At 33.2% G+C, this 19981-nt stretch overlaps 1 protein-coding gene across 1 annotated transcript in view; it reads right to left on the reverse strand.

The window, feature by feature from the left end:
* GRIK2 (glutamate ionotropic receptor kainate type subunit 2) overlaps nucleotides 1-19981 on the reverse strand; it is a 357596-nt gene that overhangs the window by 135025 nt on the left and 202590 nt on the right. Inside the window, exons 10-11 of the mRNA XM_069008590.1 lie at nucleotides 18182-18388; nucleotides 1661-1884 (exon numbers count right to left, since the gene is read on the reverse strand). Of these exons, the coding sequence (XP_068864691.1) occupies nucleotides 1661-1884; nucleotides 18182-18388 (431 nt within the window). The remainder of the gene's footprint in view (nucleotides 1-1660; nucleotides 1885-18181; nucleotides 18389-19981) is intronic.

Raw genomic sequence — 19981 nt, forward strand, 5'->3', positions numbered from 1 at the left:
TGTTCTGCTAGTGACCTCAAGTGCCCAAGTAACTTAGTTAAAAAAAAAAAAAAAGAAAGGCTTCAAGAAAATCTATCTTTCCTAAAAAACATGTCAAGGAACATTTTCAAAGCATAGGTAGGAACTCAACCATACCAATCCCACAAACATCAGTGGGAGCTACCTGTCAAAAGTACTGTGCATCATGCTGAAAATTTCCTTCAGTGATAACAGTAGGGTTAAAACTTTTGGACATATGCATAAATATTTTACAATTTCACAAGATAACAGTTGTGATTTACGCTCAGCTGTTCTTTCAGAGGTATCTGCATGACAGGAACACCTCAGAAACTATTGTACTCTCTGGTTATACAGTCCACTAACGTACACAGGTCTTTCAAGAAACTTTCAACATAAGTCTGGCTCTTTAAATCAGACTTTTAAAAAAGATGCACAGTAAAGTCTTTCATTACAAAATATGTTTCACTGTTATCTGTATTACTTCAATACCTTATGTACTTCATCTACAGGTGCTAAATTACTTTTAAACTGGTTTCTAAAAATATTGTTTCTCCCTAATATAGGAATGATACAACTTCTCCAAAATGAAACAGAGAGTATCAAAGACAGATGGAGAATCCTGATACTAACTACAGCAAAATAGAAAAAGGAAGATATGAAGATTATACTGTGAACCACACAATGAAATCATGGAAATCTCAGGACTGAAGTGAGATTTCATTATCAACTCAAACAAAAAGACCCCATCTTATTAAAGAGATAACAGCCTATATAGTTTATGCACATTTGATTTTAAAAAATTACAAGTGACTACAAGGGGAAAAGAGACTACATACACTGTTCTGATTTTTTCTTTTGTTGTCATGACAAAAGCCAAAGTCACAACATGTAAGTCTGTATTTATGTGAGTATCTGAACTCAGCCCTAATGAGTTAAGAAGGAAAAGGTAAACATATTGGGATTTTTTGACAAAATATTTTTTTTTGCTCATTTGGGTTGAAAAAAACCAGATAAAAAAGTGAGCCCTATCTATCAAATCAATTTTTAAATTACCATTTGATGTATTGAGTTCTTTAATTCCGAAAGCTCAACTAAGTTTCCAAAAACATTTCACTCAGAGACTTTAAATTCTGTGAAGTATCTCAGGGATTTCACCTAGCACAAAATTTAAAAAAATAAATATTGTTACCCTGCTTCTAAGATACTAATCTACACAAACTGTTTTGCAAGTGGTAGACATCTAGTTTGGACATCTAGAACTAGTGTGGGCAAATAAGTACTCAATTTGAGATTGAGCACCACAGCATAAAAACAAATCAGGGTAACAAAATAAAACATGCAAACCCTGTGTTTCTAAATGCAGACTTATCGGGAAAAGATATTTTGAAAATTTTCTGGTGTCTCTATATTGGTCAATAAAAGAAGAAATCTAGCTAGCATATTCAAGACTTAGGGGAAAAGTCCAGTAACAAAGTGGAGACTTACTATGGCAGTGGAGAATATTAATAGTGAGAACCCTCATCATTAATTATTCTTCTGTAAATCATGAAGTTTAAGTATAAGAGTATGAAAATAAGAAAATTTTTGTGACTTTTGACAATTATTAGTAAGAAAAAAATGGTAACAATTGCCAAAAAAATCACAAAAGTTGACATGTTACCTGGCTATGACAAAGAGCACACAACTGACACCCAAGTAAGCCAGCAGAATATACATCCAGATATCAGGGGAGAGAGGATTCAGGAAGGAGAAGACGCCCGGGTTTGTACCATTGGGCTTGCGGTACAAAATACTTATTCCAAGAGTCATAAAGGGCTTGGAAAAGTCGATGACCTTCTCACGAACATAGGTAATTGCCAATGGTGCAACTGCAAGGTCAGCTTTCTGTTAACAGAAATACAAAGAGAGAAAAAGGCCATAAGTCAGAAGAAATAGGCTGAAGCAGACAATCAGATTATGCAGAACACAAACTTTGTATGGAGGAGGTTTGTTCTTGTACTAGGTTGCCTGAAATTAAAAACTCTCTTCTCTCTATAGGTAAGGCAACAGATTTATTCTACTTCCTCTTTGCTAAACTGACATAGCATTTGGAAAAAAATTAAAAGCACTAGTACAGAGATACAAGTGAAGAAAAATATTGCATCTTGCAGAAAACATGAACATCCATTATAACATACTTTAAAACTTTATTAAAAGTGCATTTCAACATATGTCTTCTCTTTGTCACTCCTTCACTCAATTTGCTCTTTAGAAGCAAATATATTTAGGAGGCAGACATGAATATGCTAGTACAAGTGCAGGGAAAGGGCCACGAGGCTGTTCTTCACCTTTTTAGCATAAAAGAACTGGTACAAAATGAAGACCAGTTTAAAACTGAAAGTGCTGCACCTGAAAAGTTGCTAAGAAGGTTTTAAAAAAGTACAACTGTCCTTACTAGTTTGTGGAAATCACTACAAAACTTACAGATAGTTATTAATCAATTGGAGTATTTAAGATGAAATCATACAATTGAATGCATTTTGTCAACATTTAGTTTTAGATATTTTAGCAATAATTCATAGGAGATTAGTAAATGGCCTATACTATTCTTAATCAAAACTTAATGGAAATCAGAGTGACAAAGATCTACAGATTCTACTTCTTAATCTTTGTCAACAGCTCTTGAAACACTCCTGTGCGTGTACATATGTGTATGTGTGTGTGCATGCACACATAAGAAAGAGGAAAGTTCAGAGCGAGCAAGTTTACAGTAGAAGATCTGGAAAGCTGTAAACTAAGAATTCCTTATAAACTATCCATAAATATACGTATGTAATGACAGGAATGGTATAGCTGCCACGGAATACTGTTACCCAAGTAATAAATCCAAGTAACAGAGCTGCAAATAACACCATTTTCAGAATGCCTGTTTTAAGATACAGAGACTTTATCCCCAATAAAGTAAGTTCATACATGTATATACTTTATGCTCATTTGGTATTGTATATGCTCCATAACACTCAACATTCCATGCAATGTAGCATTTCTCTGCTCCCTTTAATTTTTGTTTTCTCACTTACACAAAGTTCTTCTATGGTATATTCTTGGTATGAGCATTTATATAATTAGATCTACTGTGGTAAGTTACAATGTGAAACTCTGTTGGCACTGTTCGTGCAATTTGGTAAGGGTTTACTGGTCAAAAAATTACATGCACTTCATTTCCATTGGTATTAAGAACTTATAATCAAACCAGCAAGGCTTAATTCCACAGTGGATGACTTTTTATGGATAGCATATTATTGATGATATTCCAGCTGATGCAGAAAGAAAATGGCAAAGTAAGAAACTGAAACTAATTTGAATTAAAAGTTATAGGTCAACACGTAGAAGTTTGCAAAACATAAAAACTCAAGTTATTTGTGAAGCAAATAGCAGACCTTAACCTAAGAGTCTGAAGCCTGCTTACTAGAAGCTGTCAGAAGAGGTGGCTTCCCAAAGACAGAGAAATTAGATCTTTTGGAAGGCTATTGGTAGATGTGAATTTTGGTCTTATTATTTTAAGAGAAACTTAATGAATAACAAATAATTTATTTCAATAAACACCATAGAAAATCCAACCCCTGGTCATTAGATAGAAACAAAACCATATACAAATGAATATAGGTTGTAACTATCTCTAGTGGAGCCAAGCTGCAGATGAAATTAGAAAAATAACTGATCAAAAAATAATCCCAACCTGACAGGACAGATATAAAATTTATGTATATAACTTGACATCTCAAGATTCTCTTCAGAGCTGAGTAACTCTGTTTCAATATTCTTAAACTAGAATATCACTGTAAGAAGAAAAATTAAGCATTTAACAAACAGAAAATCCAGAGTCTTTAATAACTGAGGAAATGAATGACTTCAAAATGTAATGCTACCACATGTAACAACTTTTGCTAATATATTTTATCTCCAAAATACTCAATTCTCCTGGCAATTCTTTCATTTTGAAAACAGCACTATTTGAAAGTATGGGAAAGCAGGGGCCAATTTTCCAGAAGTGCAATACCAGTGTCTCTTAGCCTCATCTAATAAAGAAATGCAAGAGAATCCTCTTTAGTTTACTTCTAGGGATGAATAGGGGAGGAATGGTGTAAAATTAGTATTTTATCAGTCAATATTTAACAACATTAAAAAATTAGTTTATCCTAGAATGTTTTTTTGATAAGTTCCATTACAAAGAATATTTGTTTCACGGGGCAGTGATTGATGATTCCATTTTTTAGAATGAATGTATGCATTCTTCTGTTCTTTATAGGAATAAAACAATATATCTATCTGAAAACACAATCCATATAGCACTTATTCTTTCTTGAGATGAAAGCCTTTTTATGACAGCATCCAAGGATTGGTGAGTTAAGTAAGCTAGTTGCTACAAAGAAAAATTCTGCACCAACTAAAGGTTACAACAGTGATTAGAAACAGTCTGACAAGGACATTCCAAAACAAGGCACAGTCCTGAGGAAAATGGAAGAGTTGTACAGCCTACTGTACTATGTGCTGGAGGACTGCTCTGCAGATAATAACGTGTGGGTGTGCATCCTCTCCCTTCCTATCCCATTTATATTCTCTCCACACCTGTATAAAGTTTCCCTGTCTTGCTACCATGTGCAGCTGTAGGATGTTCCTTCACCAACAAACAACTCAAGGTCTCCCTGATTTATTTCTGCTACAGAAGTGTCTAAGGCAGGCTAAAGTCCTCCTCCTTTGCTTCTTCATTTACATTTTACCTCCAAGCAGCTTGTTCACTGACTCCTCTACATAAAGTAGTATTCAGAGAAAAAGAGAGGACATTTTTTGATTTGCACAGGACTGAAATTTGGTACATAACCTCTAAGAGAGATTTTTAAATTATACTGAATTCAATTTATGCTTGCAGAAACAAATAATGTCAGTAAGAAATCTGCACATTAATGTTGAGAAGTGTATGGCCATAGCATGCATAGAAAGTTGGTATTTGCAGAAATTGATGGGTTTTCTGTGAATATTATAAAACCAGGAGAAACAATCACAATAATTTTGGGGGAAATAGAATTTTAAAAGGATTTTATAGCTTCTACTAATAACACGGGGGAAAGGAAAAACAAACACTGCCTGAATTTTCTTTTGTTGATAATTCTCTGAAAAGCTTTAGTCTCACCTATTTTGTTCAAAAGAACGAAGAATTTAAATTCAATTTAGAAACAGAAGCAATAAAATGGCTAATAGTTCTTTTTAATTAGAGTCTACAAGTACACAATATTCCACCATAATAATTGGGTTTGTTAGCCAGTGTAAATGGAGTCTTCTAGTAAGAATTGTGCTCTGAACATTTTGCATTGATTTAGCAACCATTAATGTTTATACTAAAAATGCAAAGGGAATCATCCACTATCGATTGTCCATTGTTTATACAGTCAATCAGTACAATCATATTGTAACTGTATAATATACACAAAACTATGCATACACTGAAAAGACATTTAAGTAATTTTACTTCTCTACAGGCAGCAATGCACTTATTGCCTGTAATTATTCTTGAAAATAAAGGAATCTACCTTTTTAAAAGAAAAACTTAATAAGCTTTTGCTTATCTGCTGTTTCATCAGCCTAAGACCTTACGTAAACTTCTTCTTCAGCCACCGCAATGTTTCAAGACTGTTAACCTGAGTTGAATTTCAGTTACATTTCCTTTGGAGAAAATGCTTCCTCAAGATAAAAGATGAAGGCTAAAGCACAGCTTCAATTCTTTAAATCTGTCTAACACACTCTTAATTCACAGAGACCTTATGCATCATTCCTGTTCACATAAGTGCATTTCCCTGCCACTGGTTTGAAAAGATAAGATCTGTAATTAGCTTTTAAGCTTACAGTCTATCCTAAACTATCTTGTTCATGCTTCTACATTATAGAAAATTTTATACCCCACAAGAATTTTTTGGTCTTCTGACAAAATCTTAATTTCCTTTGAAACCACTAGGACCTTATTAGGGTTTCATGGCTATTTTTAACTAGCCACTTACATTACTTTGACAGAAATTGCTTCTCTAGTACCTTTCACAGGATCATAGTACAATTCAATTGGGGAGAGATCAGGAGGTCTCTAGTGCAATTTTCTGTTCAAAGCATCTGCACGATGAGACCAGGTTGCTCCATGCTTTACCCAGTCAGTGTTGAAAACCTCCAAGGAAGGTGACTACATGACTTTTCTAGATAAGCCAGTCCACTGCTTATCACTGTTTATCCACACAGTGAAAAAGTTTCTACAGACAAGCAGTGCAGCAGGCTGTTTTTAGAGAGGTTATGCAATTTCCATCCTTGGAGGTTTTCAGTTTATGCTTGTTGCCTTTGGTCTTCCTGCCAGGCTCCTCTGTGAAAAGCCCAGATGAAGCTTCCTGATAACCCCCTCACAGGTCCTGGAAAACTGCTACTAGAAATTTATTAATTTTCACTTTGTCAAAAGTGAGTAACATACCATAAATTCAATTAAAAAAAACAAAAACAAGAGAATTAATAGGTGAATTTAGATGTCATAACTTCGTATTTGTGGAGTCATGACTGGTATAATTTAAACTCAATTTCTAGCAATATCACATGTAGATGGAACAGTAGCAGTTACTACTTTATTAACATAATAAAGTACTTTAACATAAGAAAGTGGTATATAATTACAGTTTTAATAGATACTGGCTCACCTAACACATATGTTTGCAACTCCTGAGTTGCTTCTCAGTATTTGTTCAGCAATAAAAAGTAACTGGAAGACAGGTGGTTTACTCAGATTCATTTCATTGTCAGTAATATTACTCAGTTGTTTCATTTCTTTAGACCTTCTTGTGTCAACATGGCAAGTTATTTTCTTGGCAAAGTCTTGAACAGCTGGTAACTAATGGTTTTCTGATCTGCTCTACCTTTGGAGAGGATCCTGATCTAGAAATCAGCAAGATCATTTACCTAGAGACAGAATTTTTTTTAAAGGTAAAAAGTTTTGCAGAGGAAATTTGCATTGTGTCCACTACCATAGAAACAACTTTCTATATGAATTCAACTAGACAAAAATGGAATGTACGGAATGCATGGAATCCTTCTTAAAGTGGCTTTTAAATAGGATAAAGCATACATTTGATCAACACAGCATTGTCTAGAACTGACTTTTGGTATTGTTTTGTTTGCTCCTTTGTTGTTATGTGAGTGTTTAGTCAAGGAAAAATGATAGTACTAAATCAGTGAGAACTCTCTAATTAGTTAATTTATATTATTTCTTCTTATTCAGGGTTGTTCTATTCAATTCTCATTTACCTATGCCAGTATGGATAATATTTAATAGCTGAATAGATGCAACATGAGTATCCATTAAAAATAGATATAGTTTCTGTCTGTTGATTTATAATACACTTTCATTAAATTATTTTGCACCAACTTCAGTCTAATCAACAGTATGCAAATTGTATGTAAAAGGACTAGAGTCAGTAGACCATGAAACTATATGTAGCAGGAAGATGAGTGACTATTCAACAGTAAAAAAACCTCAGATGCAACTCTCATCACTTAATTTCAGGAACTTTGTACAAAGGTTTCTTCTAATTGTTAGAAGAGCGGGATTCACATACCCCCAGAAAGGGAAAACTGTCAAAGACATTTGCAAGACTGTGTAGATATTATGACTCAGAAATCAGGAAACTCCCCCATTAAAAAGAAAAACATTAAAATAAGAGTACTTACATTAAAATGTTTCAGTTCTTCTTTGCTGTTTTACACACCCTTTCTAACGTATTTTTGTACTAGAGATGGTTACTAAACAATAAAATTATTAGACACCATGCTTCAGCACACCTTCTTGAAATAAAGTACACAGGTAACATTGATTCTTTTTTTGTAGCTAGCATTTTTATTGTTATACTTTCCATATTTACTGCAACTTCCTGGAAGCATTGGGGTTTTTTGTCAGTTGCTAACCAGCTGTCACCTAAAATTTCAGCTACTGCACTCAAGACAAAAAAAAATCCTCCATCTTTTAATTTTGTCATAATTTCTGTTCTCAAATAGATGGGGTTTTATCAAATTGTTTCAGTGAACTCATTTCATCATGCAATAAAGTTTGACTTGTGTTAAATTTGACTTAATCCCATTTTTCTGTATTACTTTGTCATCTGCAATTTTTCACAATGGAATCAAAATGATTCATAACATTTTTGCACATCATTTGGATGGAAGTAGATCACTGCGGGATATGCCACCTTTTATTGATTAACAATACTCAATTTTTTTTGAAATCTATAATTTCATCAGCTTAATTAATGGGGTAAAACTTATTAATATGGACAAAATCAACCTCCTGTGCACTCATCCCCCTCATCTGCATTTTCATGCAGGAATCACAATCCACACTCTGTAATTCTTAATTAATCATTAGATTCCAAGGTCTTAGGCTTAACTAAAAGTGGTCATTATTATAAAGAATAAGAAAAAAAAGGTCTTTTTAGAAAAGTCTATCAAATATCAAATAAAAACAGAAGTGGTTTTATATTGTTTATATTCTCAAAACCTTGTCTCATACAATGTTTTACACGTCCCATAATTATTAAAAAATGGCTAATATAGTAAAGATTATATTTCAAAAATATTGTCACAAATCTAAAGAAGAAAAATGTTAACAGCATTTTTATACACTAGATCCTAATTTCATTCTGTTCTGTATAGGGTATATATAAGCTAACTCATTTGAAAAACTTGTTACATTTATTTAAATTGAATGAAGCTTATCCAGGCTCTAGGCATTATTTAAATACTAAAGATACCAGGACAAACTTATTAACAATCAGCTTTAATGAAAAAAAAAATGCAAATCCTAAGGATGCAGTCTGTGGTGGCTGGGTTAAAGTATTTCAGTTTTTTATAAGATGAAATCTATTAAACACTTTAAAATGTCATTACTGTTATAATTTATTCCTTATTTAGTGAAGTTTTGCTTCATTCTAGAAGACAAGTGTGAACAGAGGAGTACAAATACATAATGAATACGAACACACAACAAAACAAGAAAAACATTGATCTGCATGAGAAGCAGATGTAGACAAATTCCAGCCTAACTACTGCGAAATTGGAAAGTGGATGGAGAGTTAAGTAACATTATCTATGTTGTTAGAACCTCATGAAGTTCAACAAGGTCAAATGCAAGGTCCTGCACCTTGTCCAGGGCAATTCCAAGCACAAATACAGGCTGGACAGAGTGGATCATGGCTAGCCCTGATGAGAAGGACTTTGGAGGTGTTTGTAGACCAAAAGCTCAACACAGCCCAGCAATTTGTGCTTGAAGGTAACCCATAAAGCCAACTGCATCCTGAGCTGCATCTGTAGAAGTGTGAACAGGAGAGTGAGGTGAGTCCACCCCTTTACTCTGCTCTTGTGAGACCTCAACTAGAGTACTTTGTCCAGCTCTGGGGCCGCCAGCACAAAAAAGACCTGTTGGAAAGAGTCCAGAGGAGAGACAGTAAATTGGTCAGAGAGCTGGAGCACCTCTCCTATGGAGACATGCTGAGAGAGCTGGGGCTGTTCAGACTGGGGAAGAGAAGGCTTTGGGCAGACCCTAAAGCACCTTCCAGTACCTAAAGTGAGAAAACAAGAAGGCTGGAGAGGGACTTTTACAAGGGTATGTAGTGACAGGACAAGGGGGAATGACCTTAAGATGAAGGAGAGTAGGTGATGATTAGATATAAGGAAGAAATTCTTTACTGTGAGGGTGGTGAGGCACTAGAACAGGTTGCCCAGAGAAACTGTGGACTCCCCATCCGTGGAGGTGCTTAAGGCTAGGTTGGATGGGGTTCTGAGTAACCTGGTCTAGAAGAAGATTCCCTGCCATTGGCAGAGGGTTTGGAACTTGATGCTCTTTAAGGTTCCTTCCAGCCCAAGTCTTCTGCAATTACTTGATCTTTACTGACTGGTAATTGTCGATGTCTACTCAGAACTTTATGAGGCAAGTGGACAGGTGGATTGAATTGAAAATCAATTGCCATGATTTTAAAGAATAACTTTTGATACATTTTTGCCAAGACACTTCTTTTAGAATAAGTGTAGCACTCTTTACAATAACAAAGAAAAATCCAGCAAAATACAAATGGTTTTCTAGTAACAGTCTATTTTCCATACTATAAATGAATTTTTAATTTCTAATAGATTATTGTATACATTTCTATAGCAGAAAAAGAAGTAAAAAATCTTCCTTCAAGTTTAATACTTTTCAGTTTTTTGTACTTGACTTTATGACCTAAAAAGGAAACTTTTTAACCATTTATGTTACAATACATGGTTTTTATATATAAAAAATGCTCTCAGTATGTCATTTATTTATCCAATATCCTGTGTTAAAAAACTCTAACAGGTATGTATACTGTTTCACATTTTCTTCTGGCACTTTTTGAGTATCCTGCCCCACAGGCTCACAAAAAAATATACACACATTCTTTACAAGCACCTATACATAATTGTTGACATGCATATGTATGTGTGTGTATATATTTGTTTCACACTAACATACTTTCTCAGGAAGAAAAGTTACTTATCTTTGGAAGTTACCAAATTACTGGCCCTCATATCTGGGCTCTCAGAGGTCAGGAAATAGCAAAATCAAAACTGACTGCATGGATGAATTTCAACATATGGTCACCAAGTAACATGGTTTTCTTCCTAAAGCACACGCACACAATCAGTTTCATTTCATGTATTTTGGACTTATGTAAGGTTGCTCTCACTGTCTTTTTTTTTAACTCTATTTGACATTTATATAATTTTCTTAAACAACTGAATTGGTTTTGATGCCTTGAAAATAACATATCAGACTTGATACTTTCCGGATCCCCAAAAATTATGGATGGTGCGTTTTGGTCATAATTTCCAGAGACATATCTCCCACCAGCACATCCTGAAACTCTTTTACCAAAATGGTGCTTCCATGAAAATTGACATATTCAAGGTTTCCACAGTCCCTCCTCTCTATCTTCCTTCTCACTTTAAGATATGTTGAAATTCTTTGGAGATGAGTAAAAGACAAATTACAGCACTATTAATAATCAATATCTAATACAAGGGATAAGCCCCAGTGGAAATTAACTCTTCTATTAGAGAATTCTATTTTACTCATGTATTTCACTCACTGGGTTTTTGTTTCTATGTATACATAAATTTTTGTTTCTATGTATACATAGAAACAAAAATCCCAATGTTATTTTCTACCATTCTTTATTATCATTATAGCAACAAAAGTAAAAGATCAGATAAAGGTATGAGGATATGAAAAATGTAATACTTTTATGAATACAGCCCTAATCCTGGATCCAATCAGTTCCTAATCATTACTGTAAGCATAGATTATGCTTGAGCTAAAGCATTATTGTTTGGAGTCTCATTTGAAAAACTTCATGCCACTGCCTTGATGGGCTATGATTCACTTTGCTGGCAGTGCAGTGAAAATTAATTCCAATCATTCAATGTACAGTTTTTCTCTGTAACTGGAAACTAATCATTTTATAAACCCACATGCCAGGGATGTCCATAATACCCTAACTGTAAAGAACAATACATGGGCATTTCTAGATAAACAAACAAGAAAGCAATATTCCTTAGTGTCAAGAAATTTCAAATAAACTACCCCTTGAGTATAGATCTCCAGAAAAAAAATCCACACATCTCAGAGCCCTTAAAAGACCTTACTGTCAAAGTCTCCTGCCACTTTTGGTATCAAATCATTGTGAATGTAGTTAAAATTTTTCATCCAGTTTCTTTGAGAAACATAGGACATGATTAGCTCAAAAGATCATGAATTAACATTTACAACCCTTTAGAAAAATTGTATACTTTATTATTCTCTATGCTCTACTGTAATAGAATTGTTACTGGGCCTTGCTTTAATAAATGCAGACTCTCTGGAAGTTCCTTGTTCTTTGGAAAACAAATTGTTCACCTAAAACTGCTGTCATATTGGAAACTGCATCTTCATCTACCCTGTTCTTGAAATCAGTAACAATTTAATAGGGAATTCATATATGTACATATATGTTCCTCACTGAATTAATACATATGTTTTGCAAACTTGGCCTAAAATTTTGGCTTAGGATTTCTTTGGCATATTAGATTACTGACTTTTTTTTTCCATTTCCCTGGCATTTTTTGTGGATTTATGCATCTCTGCTTGAAGTTTACTTTCTGCATAACTTTTGCTGAGTTAGGATCTGTTTGCACATTTTTCCATGGAATATCATACACAGAGTGACAAAGTAGCCGCGAAAACTGTCTTCTTGTGAGCACAGAGATGAATGTTTAGCTGTTGGTTTGAAATGAAATTCTATTGTCATGTAGAAGACCATCTCTTTGATATTTTACTTTCAAACAAACAAATTTATAAAAAAAGGAACAGAAGGTGCATAGTATGGCATATTTAAGTGAGCTACACGTATAAATTCAGGCATGAAAAATATTTGAAGAGAGGTTCTGTGAGTCTGTGAATATATGCAGTTTGCTTTAAGTGAAAAACAGGATCTCAAGCAACAGAAGAGATATGGTTAGCTGCTTGTCAGGGACACACTGATGCTTATTCAGCTTGGGACAAATTACTTTGGAAATAAAAGGTCAGAGCACTTGAAGTTGTGGATTAATGAATTAGCAAATAGACTGAAAATCACAAAAAGGACAAATGATATTTTCCGGCATGTTTCAAATTATCATAAGAAATTATCCTATGACCCCAGGACATGTTTCACACAGAAATTAAATGCTACTTTAATGAGAAAAGAAAACATGCAAACAATAAAAACTGGAATCCACTATGAATATTTGAAACAGTAAAAACACACATGAAAGGTATGTTACAGGCACATAACAGTTAAAGAATCATGGATGCAATATTGTGACACAGAATAACTGGAAGGAGTTGGAATACTATTTTTAAATATTAAATAATGCAAATGATTGTAGCTTTATTTAAAGAGATGGTTGTGCTGGAGTTCCAGTATGGCTTAATAAATGTAACTAATAATGATTACTGGAAGTTCAGAGAAGAGATCTTCAGCATAGATTAGCAATGCTTAATCTGCAAGGTAAATAAATGAATACCAAGAATAAAAATGCACTCAAAAGAGATGGCTTTCAAATAGCTAAACAGGAAAATGGGGAAAGAGATGAATTATAAACAAAACATAAAACAGCCAAAAATACAAACAGATAAGGAAAATAAAACCAAAGTAAAACAACAACATTTTTTTTTTAGACATTATTTTATTTTATTTTACAGAGAGCACAGGAAAAAATGAATTGTGGTTTTGGGGTTTTTTTAAGAGGGTAAGTAAAAATAAAATAAAATGCCACGATCCTAGAAAAACAACATTAAAACAGGGTTAGTGGAAATCAGTAGTCATTCAGCTTACCATCTATCTATATTCACCAGAGTTGCTGGTTCAAGCAACAACAATAGCTGAACTGCAGACTTGCCAAAACACTATGTTGTTTATGGCATATTACCCCTCAAAACATCACTTTCCCAAAGTATCAGAGAAAAAATTTATTATATATAGAAAACCTCTAGCATGAGTGAAATTTTCAACATATGACACCTGACATGCAGTTGCAGATTCTAGTTCCACTAATAAAATGAGGAAGCCATGAAGCAGACATGGTGCTTAGGTGCGTTAAAGAGCACTGATAGTGCACTATTTTCTTGTTAAGCCCATTTAATGATGATGAAAAGAGAAACACTGCTAGATCTATCTCTTTCTTTCTTTCTCTTTCTTTCTTTCTTTCTTTCTTTCTTTCTTTCTTTCTTTCTGTTTCTTTCTTTCTTTCTTTCTTTCTTTCTTTCTTTCTCTTTCTTTCTCTCTTTCTTTCTCTCTTTCTCTCTTTCTCTCTTTCTCTCTTTCTCTCTTTCTTTCTCTCTTTTTCTCTTTCCCGCCTAAAGATTTTCTAACTGCCTATTACCATCAAATCTTCTGAGATTTTAACTAATAAAAGAGCCATGGCTAAACTATCCAGCACTGCACTGAACATCTCAACTGTCAGACCTTTTGCATGAAAGCTACAAGAAGAAATAGGGAAGAGATGTTCCGTAGCCTTTCCTTATGAGTCTCTGTGCAGTAGGATTTCCTATAAGTATGAAGGAAAGAGGTAGAGTGCAAACAATGTGGTGAAATGACATTCAAAATGGAAGGAAGAGAAAAGAAAAAGGTAGGAGAAAATAAAATTCCTTCACTGGCCCAAAAAAGAAGCAACCAAATATCTACATAGTGAGTTATTAGAAGGGGTTTTTTCACTTCTACACAATAGTAAAAAGGAATTGGCTATAGGTGTTCAAGATCATAAAGACCTTAATCTAAAATAAAAGAAAGAAACCAATAGGTTATTGGAGGAAAAACCACTAAAAATATTTAAACTGATTATATAAACATCTATTCTGTTATTAAAAAAGAATAAAATGCTACTACTATTATTTTTACAAATGTAGGTATTTAATATGTAAGTATTTATTTTGAAAAATTGATATTGATTTTGAGAAATTCAAAATATATTGAAGTAAAAAACAATTTTATGTCTAAAGTTAAGTAGTTATTTCCAATTTTTCAACTGTGTAAAATTCCTCAAAGCTGAAAATCTTATTCTTCTGAGAGACAAAGAAAAGTTCTGATTTAATCCTCACATATAATAAAAGAGCAATCATTACCTAAAAATTGGACCTTTTCTGTAATTATTTATGAATCATAAAAGATCTGCAAGCCTTGAAGTCTATTTGTAATGCACAGGCTTTGTGCTGTAGAAGTATCATTCAAAGAGCCCCCCCAAAAAGTTATTTTTAATCATGTATATATAATAACAAATTATTTCCCAGTGGGTATTTCATTTATAGCTCTGTCAAAGTATAAAACAGTAATTTTTTTCCTGTTTTGGAACCCAACTATAAGAATTTTTTTCAAGTAATTTTGGGTCTGTAAAGTAGGATGTCTAATTTTCTAAAAGTAAAATTATATATTTTCATTCTATCTGTCTGTGCTAGCTATATTGGAACATAATTTACATGCTCAAACTATACATCTCATGCATTATAATACAGCGACATGACAACTTTTAGTGCTAAAGAACAACCTGAAATTCTCCAGAATTTATGATTCAGTTCAAAACCTATTCAATAAATCCATCCTTTCATAAAGCCCTTGAACCAAAGGCAGCAAGTCAGTATCAAGAATACTTTTTTATGAAGAATTCATCCATAAAGAATGGAGATACCTGGAACTTAGCTCCTCCTCCCTCAAATGTATAACACTCATATCTTGAACTTACATGAGAAGACGGTAAAATACTGAATGAAAAATTGTGGCAAAGAAATCAGAGAGATTAACTGGAGAAATTTAAAATTTATTCATAGAGAAATTTCATCTATATTTGCTATCCTAGTAAATATTTGTCTTACATTTGCAACTCTAGAGAGCAGTGTCTTTTTCTCAACAAGAATTCATTGTCAGTTGTCAAAGGGATCACTGCACTAATTTTCACTGTCAGTATTTACCACAAATTCAAAAAGAAGCTACTTATTGCTTGGAGACAAATATCAGAATGCAGACGGTGAACTCTGAGTAAAACAGTCAAAGAAAGCAGAAACAAGACCAAACTATGGGAAAGGAGATTGAAAACAAACAAAGCCTGATGTCAACAATTCAGTCTCTCTTCATGTTATTAAATTTAAATCCTGAGACTGACATGATATGCTGAGCTCAACTCAGATAGCATTATCTTTATTTCACTTACACTTTTGAGTTCCAGCAATTATGCAAATTGACTAAGTATTGATTTAAACAGTTCATTTAAATCTTAGATTTTGTTTGGTACTTTTAATCTTTATCCGAATTGTGCATTTTCCTTTCTATACATATAATACACCAAAATTATTCACTTTATTTATTCTTGGGTCATGCATGTTACACATTACCCTTGCAAACATATATACTACAGCATAGTAACCTTTCTTTCTAAACTTAAGTGACAGACAAAACATAACAAACAGATGAAAATAATTCCTAAAATCATTCTTCATCTAAAAACAGATGTAAGTAATATGGCAACTTCAAGAACTGTGTTTATTCTGTAGTCTATCTACTTTAATTAGAAAATCTAGTTGAAAAATATAGAATCATTTCACCTTTCAAAAAATTAAGTAATTGATTTTATGACATTAATTTATAGAAAAGAAAACCTTTATGACAATTTAAAAATATTCTCTAAGGGAAAAGAAAGACTGAAAAGCAAATGGAGCATGTGAAGTACTAACCCTATGGAAACACCCAAGGTGGTAACTATCTGGAGTTCTTCACTAAACTCTTGTGCCTCAGTTTTGAGATCTGAAGCGTAGCTTGCTAGTAAAATGCACCAATAATATGCATGTAAATAAAGGGCACAGGTGTATAAATAAATTGCATGTATTCAAATAGATTACAAAGTAAGAATAGATAAAACCAGAGAAAAATTTAAGAAAAAAATTTAATAAGTGAGAAATTGAGAGAGACTAGTAAAAGTTATGGTCCATATTAGGAAGTTGGACTACATCTTCCATATGTACTAATACGATCTCTAAACTTTTTTGACTCCTAAGTAAAAATCATTTCAATAGGCAAAATAAATTTTAATCTATGTTTAGTTGTATATTTTTTATGGGGAAAAAGAATACGTGTTATTAAGAATAACATAATAAGAATATAAAAAACATAAGAATATAAAAAGAATTCTGTTATTAAGAGGAAAGGGTGGGGAAAGCTACTGTTCCACACACTTTACTGCCGTAACTTTTTCAAATGCATTTTATTTCAAGATTATCTTAGTGTAAAGTTTAGGAGGCCATACTAGTGTTTTCTTAAGAATGCTTTAAGGCTGAATAATAAAAGACATATAAAAATGTGATTAATTTTTGCTTCTGAATAAATACTTCCACAATATCTACCTCAATCATGGAAAATTAGTTCCAGATGATGGCACTACCTAACAAGCATCAAATCTAATAGTTGAACAGGCCTATGCACCTTTTCAAATGTAAAAAGACACATTTATAGAGATGGACAGAGAGTAACTAAATATGTTTGCTATCTATGTGTGTGTACTAGGTATAATGCATACACACATTTAAAGATAACATAATCCCACGCATTCTTCTTGGAAGTGTGAAGCCAGGCATAATCAACATCTGTTGCAACACCAATACCAGATTATCATTTACTAGAAAAGCATGAAGATCACCCCTCCTAGTAAATATGAATATTTTGATTAGCACATGTTCTGCCCATCTGCTGAAATCTTAAAGCAAATTGAAACAAAATAAGTAAATATTTTTTCAAGCTATTCATGCAGTTTTTGCTATCATTAAGAGGTTCCACTTGAATTAACTATGGTCTTCTATCTATTTTAAATTACTGTGATGTGCAGAATGTGTTTCCTCTCAATCTTTGACCACATGAGAAAATGCTATGAAGCATTTCACCCAAAAAAATGCAGAAAGGAACAATGCCATATTTTTAAATTTATGAAAATGTTTCTAAGAGACTGAATTCAACTGGCATGACCAACTGAGGAAACGCATTTTGAAGAACCTGAAGTAATGCCTCCCTTAATCACTTGCTGTCAATTGTAATGGTATCTGGTGTGACATTAATTTGTTCCATCAGTATACGTTGACATTTTTTGTCTTATTTCTTTCGCTTTATTGCTAAAATTTCAAGAAAGATGAATATCAAATAATGTATGTATTTACACTTCACACACAGAAATTTCTCTAAGACAAAATCTCACATCCACCATCAGAAGAGGAGACCTGACTTGTATTGCTGTAGCAAAGATATATGTTTTGTTATAAAACCCCATACCTTTGTTCTCAGAAATAAATTCTGAGTACTACTTATTTCACATTTTTAGACACATGCTACGGAAGAGCTGAACCAAAACAAACACTGCCTACGGGCAAAACAGAGATGCTTTTTTTTACAAATTCTACACTAAAGAAATAATGGATATCAATCTACTTGCATTAATTCTTAAAATACCTGCATTTTGAAAACAGTAGTATTCAAATGATATTATCATAAAAGTTTTACAATTTATATAGAAAGGTTTGAAATCTAAACACATAGTTAAAAGCTTGTAAAAGTTAACTTACGTGATCAATTAGCTCACGAACCATTCCATTCCATTGTCCACTGGCATCTTCTTGGGCTCCATATTTTCCATCTTCTACCAGCCTAATCTCATAGGAAAATCCGAGGATAGTAGACAGCTCCCTGAGGAGGTCAATGCAATAACCTTCAAAACGATCATTTCCGTACAATGGTTTGTCAGACTTCTTGAACATGACATACGGCTCTTCCTGTAAGAATTATAAAGACAGAAAGGATAATGGGTGCCCCCATACCATTCTTGTCGTCGTAGCCCTACGTAGTAGACAGCCATGTGCATACATATGCATACAGTCATGTGCATACATATGCATACAGTCATGACACCATTCCCTGTACAAAGAAATAATATGAAAAGCAGAATCCTTTTAGCTTTGGTTATGTGAGTCTAAGTCTTCATATATTTTCAAAGATTCTCTTCATTTTTTTGGAAAAAATTATACTCTAAGCACTGTAGAAATCTTCAAGGAATGCATATAGACACTAAATTTAAATGTGCTCCTTAACTAATTGCATTATACAGTGACATCAAATGTATTGTTTGGATGGACAAAGAAAGCCTTTTAAAATGCAGAAACAATGTGCTTTGAAAAAAAATTAATTAAAACCCCAAACATCAATCAAATATTTTAAGTATTAGATTTTGCACTTTTATTTATACAAGTATTTAAACAGTTTACTCAATGCCTTGTTAAAGTGTAAGAAACCCACAAAGAGAGGAAAAAGACAGTGAAAGTACCCACTTCTCTATTGCCTCAATTTACAGGCTGCCGTTTACGAGACTGCAGCAAAGCCTGAAAAAACTTTACTCAAAAAGTAAATTCTATGATAGACATTCCATGAAAACTGAATTAAATTTCTTTAAGCATTTATCTTCTTATGTTTAAATCAAATTACAGTGTAACTTTTTGTTTGCATTAAGTGGTATGCAAACAGACAGCAAACAAATTAAAATGATGGGCTGAATAATCATTATTATAGAAAGAAAATTAACATTTAGCAAAACATAGTATTTTTACATCTGTTTCTCAATATAGGATAGCCTTTAGCAAATAGAAAGCTAAAGGGAAAAATACTAAAAACAAATGGTAGTTTTTCCACTATAATATGAAACCAGTATTCAAGCCGTGTTTTTAAAGTTACATATGCAACTCAATCTTTGCTCACCTTTGGGAGAGACTCTTTTAATTTTTAATAATTAAAAAAAAAAACAAACAAGTAAGGTAAGACAAATTGTAGTAGATCAAATCACTGCACCAAATACAAGACGCAGTGAATAATTAGATAAACTCTCCAGGGCAACTTAAGAAAGTTCTTACAGTCCTAAATGTCCACATCAGCACTCAGTGGGGTTAAAGGCATTTCATTCCACAGGCATCTGACAGCTTTAATAAGTCAACAGTCCTGATGTAATCTTCTGCCTTGAAGTTTCCCATGATTTGAACGTCATATCCACATAAAACTGGAACTTTAGTACATAAGATTTTACCCAAAGAAGCAAAAAGAAGAATGCAGGGGAAAATCTTGTTCTTAAAAGAACTGTTATATACTTCAATTGAAATATGTAAGATTACGGCCACATCTTAAAAAAATACATCACTGATCTTCATACAGTTAACAAGGAACAAACAGGAAATAAATTGTCCAGCCAAACTACTAGGATGTTTTGACAGAAATTTCTCAAACAGATAAGCAAATGACACCAGAAGAGTTCTTCTAGGTACTGACAAGAGCAAAGACCTAGCAGAGAACATGAAAGCTGAAAGCAATTTAAATGACAAGGA

Source organism: Aphelocoma coerulescens, chromosome 3, assembly GCF_041296385.1.
Source record: "Aphelocoma coerulescens isolate FSJ_1873_10779 chromosome 3, UR_Acoe_1.0, whole genome shotgun sequence".
Classification (NCBI taxonomy): domain Eukaryota; kingdom Metazoa; phylum Chordata; class Aves; order Passeriformes; family Corvidae; genus Aphelocoma; species Aphelocoma coerulescens.